Raw genomic sequence first — 13,652 nt, forward strand, 5'->3', positions numbered from 1 at the left:
GATGACTTAATCAGTGCTCTTCTGAAATTTTTTTAGACCCGCCGAATTCTCCATCTTCTCGAACATTGCGCCGTCAAGTGACTCACTTTAGGATCCGCGATATTCATCTTTATCCCAGGAATCGCAAGTTGCACGGCCGAAAGTGGTTACTAGTTATACCTCGCCATCTTCACGCTGTAATTTGTTCAGCTTTCTTTGTTGACCCTCAATGCGTACATGAGGGCGTCTCAAAACATAAGCTCGGCTTTCTTCCCGGTTTTATTGAATAGGCATGTATACCTTTGTGTGCAAGTACATTCAATCAAGCCCGCAGTGCCAACGACGCAAAGCTCTCCCTCATCACGCCTCTGGTCCGATACAGCCAATCCCTTGCCCAGCCAGGCCTTTCGACCGCGTTGGAATTGATCGGTGTGAGCCTCTTTCATTCACCGCTTCCGGAAATCGTTAGCTCGTTGTCGCTGTCAACTACTTGACGCCATACGCAGAAACAGCTACTTCGCCTGCTGCCACAGCACGTGACGTATCATCTTTTCTCGTGCGCAACTTCATCCTTCGTCACGGCGCACCGCGTGAACTTCTCACTGACAGAGGACGTGTATTCCCCTCTGAATTCGTCAACGCTCTTCTTTCTGAATGCCGTATCTTTCACTTCACTGCCACCGCCTACCATACGCAAACAAATATTTTGACGGAAAGATTCAACCGTACCTTGGGCGACACGATATTTAAGTAGCTTGCCTCAAACTACAGATTGGGACCTCAGTCTGCCTCTTGTGACGAAGGCATATGATACTGCTCCACAGGCGACTACGGGCTTTTCGCCATTTTTCTTCTTATATGGCCGAGAATTTTCTACCACACTAGATACCATTCTGCCTTACCACCCCTACCACCTATATTTCTCCAAGTCTACGCCCATTTCTGAAGCTGCCCGGTGCGCCGAGGAATGCCGTAAGCTTGGCGAGTCGTTCACAACAATCGATCGATGGAGTCCAAAATCTTGGCAGGATGATAAACACCAAAACTCTTAGTTCAGAACACCCTTGTGTATATTTTCGTTCCTGCTGTCGCCACAGGCCTTTCCACGAAGCTTGTTTCGGAATACCACGGACGTTACCACGTTGTCTCGCACACTTCACCTGTGAACTACATCGCCGAAACCATTACTCCATTCACAACCAGCGCTTTTGCGGTCGCAAAACCATTCACGTACAGTGGCTGAAACCGTATTACAATCTGCTTGTATTCTCGTCTTCGTGAGTCGTTATGATGGCTTCTTTTTCGACGGGGGACAAATTGTAATGAACAGGAACAACCACTGCAGCAGTGACATCAAAACGTTGTTGCCAGGCGTGCGCTAGGACATTTGATTGCTGCTGCGACACTGCCTGTATACCAGGCCAGCTCTTGCTGCTTCTGTCCCGACGTTGCTACCGCTTTTACCTTGAATTTCTATTATAACACCATCGCCGATATGCTAGCAATGTACGCCGACGTCGACCACCCGACGTGGGATGAAATCCTTCCATACGTGACCTTCACTTAGAATATGGCTGTCCAAAAAACTACGCAGATGACGCCGTACAAGTTGGTCTATGGAAGGAGCCCAGCAACGACGCGTGACGCAATGTTTCAAAACGTCGCTGACGGATAGAAGCTCGAAGTCACCACTTACCTTCAGTGCGCGGGAGAAACTCGTCAACTCGCCCACCTGCGCTTCAAGAATCAGCTGGTGATGGACAGCCGCCATTACAATCTTCGACAAAGCTTCGTTGAGTACCAGCCCGGGGACGTCGTCTGGGTAAGGACGCCGATACGCCAACGTGGTCTCAGTGATGAATTCCTGCGACGGTACTTCGGACCCTTCAGAGTAGTTCGATGGCACGGCCCACTCGACTACGAGGTTGTTTACGACGGCATTACGAACTCTCAACGGCGCCGCGCTCGACATGAAGTCGTCCATGTCGAGAGCCTCAAGCCATTCCGTGCGCAACTTTGGGGACTGTATTTTGTTGCTGCCCCGCAGCGGTGGTCTATTGGCTAAGGTACTCGGCTGCTGACCCGCAGGTCGCGAGCTCGAATTCCGGGTGCGGCGGCTGCATTTCCGATGAAGGCGCAAATGTTGTAGGCCCGTGTGCTCAGATTTGGGTGAACGTTAAAGAACCCCAGGTGGTAGAAATTTCCGGAGCCCTCCACTACGGCCTCTCTCATAATCATATGTGGTTTTGGGACTTTAAACCCCATATATCACAATCATCTGTATTTTGTTGCTTTCGTTGTACTTACTGTTTATTGTCTTCATTATTGAAGCTTCTTCTTGGTAAAACATTGCGACAATGCCTTACTTAAAGAGAGACAATGTCACGTTTCTTCCCTCAAGTTTTTTTATCACCCCGTTACACTACATTCAGTGCAAACCACACCCACGATGTTTGAAAAGCTCCGAGGATTTGTATATCGCTTTGTTAAGATTGCCCCTACTTCAGGAATGTCACAGATCATTGGCGAACCTATGTCACCGCTCGCGATAACGCTAGAATAATCGATGGCAAGGGTATAAAAGCCGAAACGCCTCGCTGCATGTCAGTTGATCGACGGCCGACGCTGTAATCGCTGCTATAAGTGCAAGTGTGCTACTGTAACCCGACTTTCCATTTACTGGGCACAGGTTCGCCCAAATAAACAGTTTCATTTCACTATCCAGTCTCCTGCCTTCAACCACGTCACGTCCTCGGGACAGTACTATCACAAGGCACAAAGTTTGCCAGAATGAGACCCTCGCTATGAAGTAACAGACGAAGTGTCCAATTTAGGGCTCATTATCTTGGTTAGCTACATTATTACTCATATGTAACAGAAAATACTGTGAAAGGAAGTACAGGGTATTTGCTACAAATTTTTCATTTTAAATGTGAAGAAAAAAGGCGACGAAAAGATAGCTTGCCGAGGGCAGAAATAAAACATGCCAATGGCGAATAACGCGTCCGAGGCTCTAATGATTGGTAGAGCATTCGACGCGTTATTAGAAGGTGGCAGGAGGGCCTGTCTCCGCACCGTTATAAATGTGTGCTAGTACCAATTCCTTTTTAAATGGACATCGGCACTCATAGAATGCAGCATTTTATCGCTTTTCCAGACACAGGCCAACTCTTTAGCTGTTAAATGCGATTATTTTTTCATACCGCAGGCACTTTGAGCATCTATCTATCTATCTATCTGTCTATCTATCTATCTATCTATCTATCTATCTATCTATCTATCTATCTATCTATCTATCTATCTATCCATCTGTCCATCTATCTATCTATCTATCTATCTATCTATCTATCTATCTATCTATCTATCTATCTATTATCTATCTATCTATCTATCTATCTATCTATCTATCTATCTATCTATCTATCTATCTATCTATCTATCTATCTATCTATCTATCTATCTATCTATCTAGCCACATACGACATTTAGCTCTCCTGGCCGTGTCGAGAATGGTGTTTATACCAAAAGTTGTATGGCATAACACGGCTGTGTGGCGAGCATACGTGGCTAGTCATAAAATAAAAACCATGACAATTACGCCATAAACATTAAGATTTACATTTATTCGTTTTGCTGCTCTTGCGGTGGTTTCTTTCGCATGATATGTTGCAAAACTCGTATGGTACGACATGACTGCATGGCAAACGCAAGTGGCATACCCTAACGAAAAACTCGTGACATGCGTGCAATGTAACAACATGGCTACATTACAGACGCATGAAGCGTTCGCGGCCATTAGACTAGCTTTACATATGCCAATTTCGGCACTACGTTACGTGAATAGATGTAGAAGGTTTGTGACTGATGCAAACATGATGATCATTACGTGCGTGTCATGCAAGAACGTGGCTACAATTTACACTCAAGGCGCCAATATAGTTCGACGTGAGCCGGCGACACGCCCCGGCGTTCGTTTGGTCTCATCACGCCGGTGGTCTAATGATCTGCCTGTCATATGCTCGGAGGTGCGTGCCGCGCTGCGTTGCTTCGAAACATGTACGTTCGAGCGCGGCCGGCGTTCCTTCGTTACGAAAAGAGGCAGACGCGTTGCTGTCGGGGTAACGTCGTCGGAGCGAAATGCAGCATGTCGCATTTCGCACTCTTTGCCACCGGGCTGCACCGATGAACGCTGATCGTGCCAGTCAGGCCTGGTGTCAGACTGTAGAGTGCTAGCGTCACTGAGCCCATCGTGCGTGCCCGTTAACGGGACGTCCAAGTATATTGGGCCCTCAATTTCGCGCTCGCCACCATTTTGCCAGCTTTACATATACCATTTGGCAAAACGGGATGCGAATGGATGATGAAGGTATGTTACTGCTCCAAACATGATATCACGAGATGCTTGTCGTGTAACAACGTAACTACATGCCATGTTTATGATGCGCTCGCAGCCGTTCCGCTACCTTCACATCTACAAAATTTGGTATCACGTGACGTGAATTGCTGACGAAAGCAAAGGACACGTTCAAATATGATAATTATGACGTGGAAGTCATGTACGGCATAATTAACCTTCGCCTCGTGACGTTGTGCTGATACTAAAGTGACATAACATCTAACTTTCTTATACTTGCTTACCATATTATCGATTCCCTCTGTGCGAGAAGTCAGCCAATTTTCTATCTATCTATCTATCTATCTATCTATCTATCTATCATCTATCTATCCATGTATCTATCTATCTAGCATCCTACATATAGATGCTCTCGTGATCACCCCTCCAGCATCGTTAAACCAATTATATATTATGAGAGGGTAAAGTAATTTGACGGGTATGACTCACTGGTCTTGACAAGAATGATGCCACAATCTTGTCGCGTACGTTGCAAAACTTTTCTCGTAAGTCGTGTGGCGAATCACCGCGAGTGGGTATGTGACACTGGTATGACGAAATGTGCGATAGGTGATTGCCAGTTTATCTCTAGCAAACATCGGCGAAAACAGACATGTTTAAATGGGCAACAGGGATGGTTAAATACATGAGTAAAAAGCAGCAGCACCGGTAGGTTTGATTGATGAATGAAAAAACAATCTCATAGTCCCAGCAGGAATCAAACCTCTGCTTTCGAATGTCAATCATGTTGTTTTACTACAGAGCCACGACAGGTCCCAAAACTACAGTTTAATGAACTTGAATGTTTCTGGAACGCAAATTGTAGTTGCAAAGCTGGCTGTCTATGTTCGTAAAATTCAGATATCTGTTTCTGAGATACAGCCATCTCGTAAAGCGCAACCTGCTAAAGTTGATTCATGTATAAGTGTCTAGAGCTACCATTCTCATGAGCGGGTGCGTGTATAATAAGCTTACCGCTCCTGTTGATGATACTCATGCTGCTGTTGGCATCGTTATACAGCTGTAAACAACAGTTACATAATACCTAAGCGGCTGTTTAGTGTGTCTGTGCGTGTATTTATGAATCTAAAGAAAACGAGGTTAGCAAAAATATTGAAAACATTTTTTTTATTTAAAATCGACGACCTTTTCTGTACCAAGATCAGTCATTTGTTAGTCTCAGTTTTTGTCTAAAAGCAGCATAGTTCATGAGTGGTGCGGTGGCCTGCTGTGCCCATATTCTCACGTAGCAAGAGATCTCTTGCAGATAAAGCAATCATGGCCATACGGAGAGGTTACAGTTTCTAAGCTGGAGTCTATTTGGCACGTTTAGAAAAAAATAGGCCCTGAACTGCGAGAACGAAAAAAAGCAGAAGCATCAAGCTGTTAAACGAATAGTCTTTGCCTTGCCGCGTGAATCATAGCAGTGCCATAATTGGTAACCACCCAAACTATTATTGTTTGGCCATTACAAGACATGGAGACAGCACGGAGGTCATGCGAAAAGCGTTGCGGGTTACATATTCTAACATGACATCAAATGATACCAATCAATCCCATGACCTTTGCCCGAAGGATGCCTAAACGTTTTGTAGGTTCGACAAAGCCCTGTTGAACTGTGAACTATGCGTTCACAAGTACACCGCACAGCATCTGTTATTGAAGATTTTAAGCCAAATGAGCCAGAACGACCTCAATCATGGTTACAAGCTGAATGTTTGTATAGAAAATAACAAATCTCTGATTAGTCTTTTAATTGCCAAGTGGGAGCATGCTCCTAAAAACGATATCTTTGACCACAAAACTCTCAAAATTGAATGGTATGTTCACGTTCACTGATGGCAGTATAGCCCTAGTGAATGTGCCTAACTCGTTTAGAGCTTCACCAGGACGGCACAGTGAAAGACCTACACACCGCTGACCTGCGTCGGCATCCACTTTGCTGACAGGCCTGCACAGGAGGAGACAAAGGAGGCTCGCCAGGCAGGATGTTTCAACGCAAAAAGAAAAAAAGATATTAGTGACGAGTGTCTGGCTGGTGTCTGTAGAATGGGCCCGTCAATTTACTGTTATGTAGTTGTACTTTTGTAGTTGAAGTAGCCCGCATTTTGTACTCCAAATGCAATCAACTCAGAACACGCTTTTTTGTACTGATGTTCGTAACTCAGCTAGCACAATATTTATAAATGGTGCGATGTTTCGCAGGTTCAATTGCACAACGCCGGAAAGGTTGTTACGGTCCTCTCGTACCCATGCATGTGCCTTCAGCTGACGAAAACGTTGCAAGATGCAACGGCCTACATGCTCAGGAAGCCGTGCACAGCAAGCCCATTGCAAGTACTAGAAAACAAGATGAACACGCAGAGGCAAATTACAGTGCTGGAGAGCAGGAGAAAATTACTTCCGTTCGCAAGCTCTACAAGGGGCTGGTGTACTCATTTCTGTCGAGCTGCTGCTTTTCCACATGCACCGTCATCGTCAAAATACTGAAGTAAGTAAAGCGCGGTAAATTTACAGTATTCATGAATGACTAAAGCCGTATTGCTTGAGTCTGCTCGCAACTCAAGAGAATGTGCCCAAAGTACTCCTGTGTCGCGTTGATGAAAGAACTACGTAGTGTAATCGTAAGAGCACCGTAAGCAAGGTACAGGTGAGCAGTAATGCTAATGAGCCAGGTTTACCACAGGTCTTTTCCTTTCCCTTCGCATACGTCACTTAACATATTGCCACACTCCTTTCTCAAGCTCTGTTATCGCCCCATTACTCGTTTAAGTGGTGCCCTGCGCAAACCGTACCGAATGGCTAAGAATTATTGAGGTAATCTTAGAACCTTCCGACGCAATTAGGCGCATAGTGTGAATGCAACCTCACAGACTGTTAGTTGGGCGAGCGGAGAAGCTTCGTACGCTGTGAAAACTACGTTAAGTACGAGGCAAGTGAAGCGCGTGACAGCACGTTTAGTTTGGAGTACCTTGATACGTTTACTGATATAGATAAATGGTAAGCGAGATACAAAGATTTGTAACTTCTGATCAGCGCCACTTACGTTAGAAGCATGCTAGGTCCCACTGCCGTGGTCTCTCTGTGATCTGCATGAAAAATATCCCGACTGCCAGGGAAACACCCAGCAGCGTACAAGTAAGGCCGTGGCGTTCACTGTGTAGAGCTTTAGCATCGTTCCTGGGTGCACCAAATGTGCACGTTCAGCTTCGCTGTTTTGAACTTGGGTGCGAATGGCATGTAAGAATGGCATCTGATCGAGCATGGCGTGCCTACACTGGGTCGACCCCTGCGTTCTATCCAGCGCTGCTGCGGAGGAGGCTTAGGGTATCCCGCAGCAATTGGTTGTGATGCAGGTATTCATGTGCTACCAGAACATTTAAGGAGCGAAAGCTTGTACAACGTCCAAGGCGTGTTATGTTGCACCATGAATAAAATACGTACCAAAATGCCGTTTTATTTACGGGTTCATTTTTGGAAAGGCCTGGCAGAAAAAAATGCGTTCCCGAACACATTCTATTGAAGGCAATTCTTGAAGGTTTGCGTCGGACGCAAGGCAATTTCTTGAGAATCATAAGGATAGTGGAACGCGCAACTTCAATTTACCTTGTCTGGCATGAAAACATCGCCTTTCATTGTGAAGTGCACATGTCTTGCATCAGGTCCCCTGTTGCTGTCTGCGTCGAGTGGCACTGCTGCCACCATACATTCTCGTTCTGGTTTCTTCAAGGTCACGCGAGCACGTAACGTAGTAAGCGTTACGTACGCGGCGTCTTCTTTTGGGCGTACGCGCGCATCTCTGGAATCGATACACTACGTACTGCACATGCGCAATTCTCACACGTGGCAGTGCTGCGTACGTGGGCTCGATACGTGCGCGTAACGAAAAGTGTCTATTAGAAAAATGTTTGTTCAGTTGAAGAAAGTCTGTACGTCCGTAATGTGTTGCGCGCTGCGTACTCTACGTGTAAGGCTACGTCCTACAGGATTAGCTTAGCGTGCGCAACAACTGAATCGTGTACTGCACCTGAGCGGCATCAGGCCTGCCTTTGAGTGTTGCTTCACGCTATTTCGTGGAAAAGCAAGAAGCTGCCATTACCGATATTTGTCGACGCAACACAAAACAATGACGATAGTTATAGTGCGAGAACAAAACGACGACACAGAGACAAGAAGGGCACGAAGAACCTTGTCTCTGTGTTGTCCTTTTGTTCTCGTGCTATAACTATCGTCATGCCATACCAACTAGCCCAAGCTGCCATACTTCTAAGCAACACAAGTCAGGGCATGAGACAAGACGATATTTTCCGACGACGAGTAATGGTTTGTGGTATTGAGGCTAGGTCACTAGCAGCATTAGGGCTAAAGACGGTGAAGGTGATTGCTTACTGTCAATATAACATTTATTGTTTGCTACAGATATTTTCCGAGATCATGATATAAAAAAAGAATCAAACTGGGGTCACTCACCACAAAATACAAAAATGCCGCTTTGGCAGCGACGTCTTCACGTGTCATTCTTCACGTCGTGATAGCTGCGTTCAGAATTATGAGAGCATCGTGCGCGTGAAAGGTCGCCTGAGCTTCGACACCAATCTTGCCTGATTGGTGTCGGCTGTTGGACATCTGACAAGAACCGCCGCTAAAGTACGCAACGGCCGTAGCAGGCACAACGTAAGCGCCAAGATCTAGCGTGCGGATATCTGGCGTGTGGAAACGAACGCATCTGTCTAACGTTCAGCGCATGCCTTCTTTTGCTCCCTCTCACGCGTTGGGCACACTAAGTCATTGGCCGCGCTTAACCAAAACTTCATTATTTTCTTAAACTTACGTGGTCGCTAGCGATAGCGCTGAAATATTTGACGGGACGCGTTAAAATACCGATGGGCTTCACCGTTTGTCAGTTTCATCAATGTACGACACTCTGTAGGCGGGCATCAGTGCACAGCGTGGATTACTTATGGCCAAGTGAGCTTTCGTTTCACTGCCACAAGTTTGGATAAATAACGCGTTTCGCCTATGGACGCAGACCGCTTCGTTTTCCCGCGTCACGACCTCGTGACATGTCTGGTAGAGATTGTTGAGTTGTAAAAAAGGCCGACACCCGCATTGGCCCCTAGAAACACTTCGTTTTGTTTTTCATTTATTTCGTGCTTATTAGCAGCCCACCTCGCGCCCGCTTTTTCACGTGCACTGTACGCTGCATGGCGTTTCCTTCCAATGTTTTTCCGTGCCAAGCTCAACTTCGTGCGGGGTCCGCGGCATCGTTACATGCATCTAGTTTGTACTGCCTATTTCCCGCAAGCCGTTTTTGTTGGTCATTTGGGCCTGCGCTTTCGAAATACATGTTGATTATGTGCCTGCCTGGAAAAAGCTCGAGCACTCGGCTAAGGTTTCACAGTCACTGAGACAAACTTTAATCATTGACATGAACTAATTCACAAACGTGCAGGCGAAACAAAAACGTTCACTCGCAGAAATAAGCAGGGCACATGAGAACGTTTTCGTTTTAATGATCTTTGTGGTTTCACATTCCAAAACCATGATATGATTATGAGAGACGCCGTAGTGGAGGTCTCCGGAAATATCGACTACCCGGGCTCCTTTAACGTGCAGCGATATCTGAGCACATGAGCCTACAGCATTTTCGCCTCCATCTAAAATGCAGCAGCCGTAGCCGGGATTTGATCTTGCGACCTGCGGGTGAGCATCCAAGTGCCTTAGTCACTAGACTACCTTGGAGGGGCAGCTTTCTCTTTTTCTTCTACGTTTGCATTGTCTGAGAAGCTCAGTCCTGCGTTTCACACGCTTGCACTGGTCATGTGTGGCAGCCAAAAATCCAGTACTCCTTGTAGGTGTTCGCAGGAGAAGCTTGCTGTTTATGAAGCGCACTGGTGTCAGAAGTCCTGCGCATTTATTTTCCGTGCGGTGTTGCTTTAAAGGGCAGTTATACGCTGTTGGGTCTCGAATACATTGAAACTGCAATGCGAAGCAACAAGGAATACCCTTGACAGGAAGATGAAAAAGTTCCTGTGGCACATTCCACGAGTTCTCGGCGGCAAGTGGAAGCGGCTCGTCTCTATAAATTTTCGGTCTTCATATATATTCTAACCTTTTCTTATGGCTTGGTTAAACTATCAAGCGCCATGAGTTTGGAGATGTCACATAGAGGACACGTAGTCTCTCGAGGTCTTCAATTTGGAGTTAGCGAAGATGATCGCGTTGTCAGTACTATGACAGACAGTAGATGAAGCGGTGTCAAAATGTTGGTTGCGTTGCTGTTTGTTAACGATCTTCATGAAGGTATTTTCTCACGTGACATTCAGCCCCGCTGCGGTGGTGTAGTGGCTTAGGTACTCGGCTGCTGACCCGCAGGTCGCGGGATCGAATCCCGGCTGCATTTCCGGTGGAGGCGGAAATGTTGTAGGCCCGTGTGCTCAGATTTGGGTGCACGTTGAAGAACTCCAGGTAGTCGAAATTTCCGGAGTCCTGCATTATGGCGTCTCTCATAATCATATGGTGGTTTGAGTTTGAGTTTGAGTGGAGTTAATCATTTATTTTTATTTATTTATCGTGAATACATTGAAAGGCCGACGACAAAATCTGCATACAAGCAGCTTGACAGGCCCGTCAGCCCAATTCAAACGTCAGCAGCAAACGGCAGATATGCATGCTGTAGAAATTTACAGTAATAAACACAACACACCAAAGTATCGCAATTCTATTGCGATAACAAAAATATGCAAGTAAAAAATATATGCACCCTAACAACTAAACAAATAAACGATATTATATTTGAAAAACATGGGAACGCTACAAACAAGAAAAAGAGAAACGACGAGGCAATACTGAAACATACAAAAGTGCAAATAGTGCCAATTTACAAAAAAAAAAGATGCACCGGTAAAAAAAAGACTGATAATAAAAAGTATACATATGAGCTACTGCACACAACAGAACAGGAATAAGCGCTTCAAAAAAAATGATTACACCAATCAGGGTATCACCCACACTGAGATGCATATGCATTAAAATGTTACACATAGGAAAACCAACGGCTAGTAATTGAAGGCCCGAAAAATTGGATGCATAATGCATTGAAACGGTACACACAGGAAAAAAGCAATGTTTGTTGTTGAAGGCGCGAAAAATTTGAGTATCAAAGAGAAGGAGTAAAAAAGAAGGTATGTAACAAAGGTCCGCAAGGCAGAATCGATAGACACTTGGCGATAACAAAACGGGCGACTTAAAAAAAAAACCTTACCAGGATGACACTATCAATCTACGCACTTCCTTTTTGGAAGTACGCGTCATATCTATGTTTCTTGCTTCCAGTTTGTTCAGTAAGCGCGGCAAAGTAATAGATAATGTTTGCAGACCGTATGATGTACGAAAGGTGGGCACGTGCCATCGTTCAGTGTTTCTGCAAGTGTATACAGGCGCATTCGGGCAAAGGCAGGCCAGCTCAGATAAATTTTTGCAATTTTTCGCTAGTTTTTTCTTGAAGCTAAGAGCTAATTTTACATTATAAAGATCGGAAATTTTGGTAATTCAGTATTTCTGAAATAAATGACCAGTGTGGGCCGAGGAGCTCAAATTCCAAATGGAACGCAAGAATTTTTTTTGCAGTAAATTGAGTCTATTTTTATTAGCAAGCGTAGTAGTTCCCCAAACTAGGTGAGCGTAATTTATATAAGATTCAAACAAAGATTTAAAAAGCAGTAACTTAACTTTAAGTGGAATTAAGTGGCGGTGTTTGCTAAGAATTCCTGCAATGCGAGACAATTTTATCATTACAGAATTAACGTGGTCATCCCAAGTAAGGTGACTACTGAAGTGCACTCCCAATACCTTCAGGCATTCCACAATTTCTATTGAGTCAGAACCAAATTGAACATACTGCGGAACAATAATTTGTTTATTTCGGGGTCGAAACAGTATAGCTTTAGACTTGTTTGCGTTTATTTTTAATCGATTAGTAATTGACCAGCATTGAATAGGGTTTCGGGACGTTAAACCCCACATGTCAATCAAGATCACGTGACAATCAACACTATTCTATTTTCCGCCTTAAATTGAATTAACTTCTGAATTGCGTTGACTTGCTTTTGTATTGATTGCTTCACAGAATCAATGAAATCTGTGTCGGTATTTGTGCACTTATGGTACAGGATTGCCGGCTTCTCTAGCAACGAGCACATCAATGGTTTTTACAGAACAAGCGTGTATGGCTGTGGGTGGCATGCTAAGTCTGGTCAAGTAGCTGGTCCTCCACTAGGCTTGCGCAGACACGTCCTGCAGCATTCATACTTGCGACGATGTCAAGCTTAGTTCAATGGCAAGGAAACTTTGTTTAAAATCGACGATGATGATATTCTTTCGGCTAAACCCTTTATTGACTACCCATTGCAACAATTTTGCAGTTCACTTCTGGGAGGTACATTCCTTCACTGAACCGCTTAAAAGCGTCGGCTAAGTATGTCTTCCAGTATAAAAACTTCTCAATAGCGGTGAGATTGGGGTGCATGCAAATGGTCGCGTCGTATTTCCCAGAACTCCCAGAGAGGCCTTTCAAGATAGACCTAAAGAAGACGGTATTCATAACATCAGATGGCCTCAGAACTAAGCAGAGATACCTGAAAACATATATCGAAATACATATATAGAAATACACAGTCGGGAAGCCTAAGATACATATACTGAGTTGTACTAGACGTAAAGGGATATTTCATTTCAAAGATACTTTTGCTGCAAAAAGACAAAAAAAGTGTTCCGGAGCACATATAATCAATACAGACACTGAAAATACAATTTTTTTTTGTCGGGAATAGTCATACTCCGTACAGACATTTGTTTTGTGCAGCATAATATTTAAATGTTGCAGCGCAGTGAAACTTGCCTAAGGTTTATTCATTATTTATTCAAGTTTATTCATTATTTTACCCTCATTGTACACCGAAATAGGGATAATTGGCGGCAGCAGTATTAGCTTTGCTAGAAGTGGCATAGCTAGAAGTAGCGAAGCGCTGAAACCATAAACAAACGAATTGTGAAAAGGTGTGTCTTTATTCACAGCGGTCAGCATGTGTCTCTGATCGAGAAAATAAAATAAGGCTCCTGAATTTCTTGCTGCCGCTTTAATGGTTGTGCTTACTTCGGCGACTATCGGCTTTGTATGCTGACGGTTCAGGCTAGTTGTTTTTCTGTTTTGATAAAGAGGTCTCGCTTGAAGCAGGAGGGGAACGGGAAACGCATAAACATCGAGGATGAGCGCTTACTT

General features: G+C 44.7%; 1 protein-coding gene across 1 annotated transcript in view; it reads left to right on the forward strand.

Annotated features, from left to right (window-relative positions):
- LOC119164617 (solute carrier family 35 member G1) overlaps window positions 1–13,652 on the forward strand; it is a 335,022-nt gene that overhangs the window by 262,927 nt on the left and 58,443 nt on the right. Inside the window, exon 2 of the mRNA XM_075872919.1 lies at window positions 6,578–6,863. Within this exon, the coding sequence (XP_075729034.1) occupies window positions 6,625–6,863 (239 nt within the window). The 5' untranslated portion in view covers window positions 6,578–6,624. The remainder of the gene's footprint in view (window positions 1–6,577; window positions 6,864–13,652) is intronic.

The sequence above is a fragment of the Rhipicephalus microplus genome, chromosome 9, assembly GCF_043290135.1.
Source record: "Rhipicephalus microplus isolate Deutch F79 chromosome 9, USDA_Rmic, whole genome shotgun sequence".
NCBI lineage: Eukaryota > Metazoa > Arthropoda > Arachnida > Ixodida > Ixodidae > Rhipicephalus > Rhipicephalus microplus.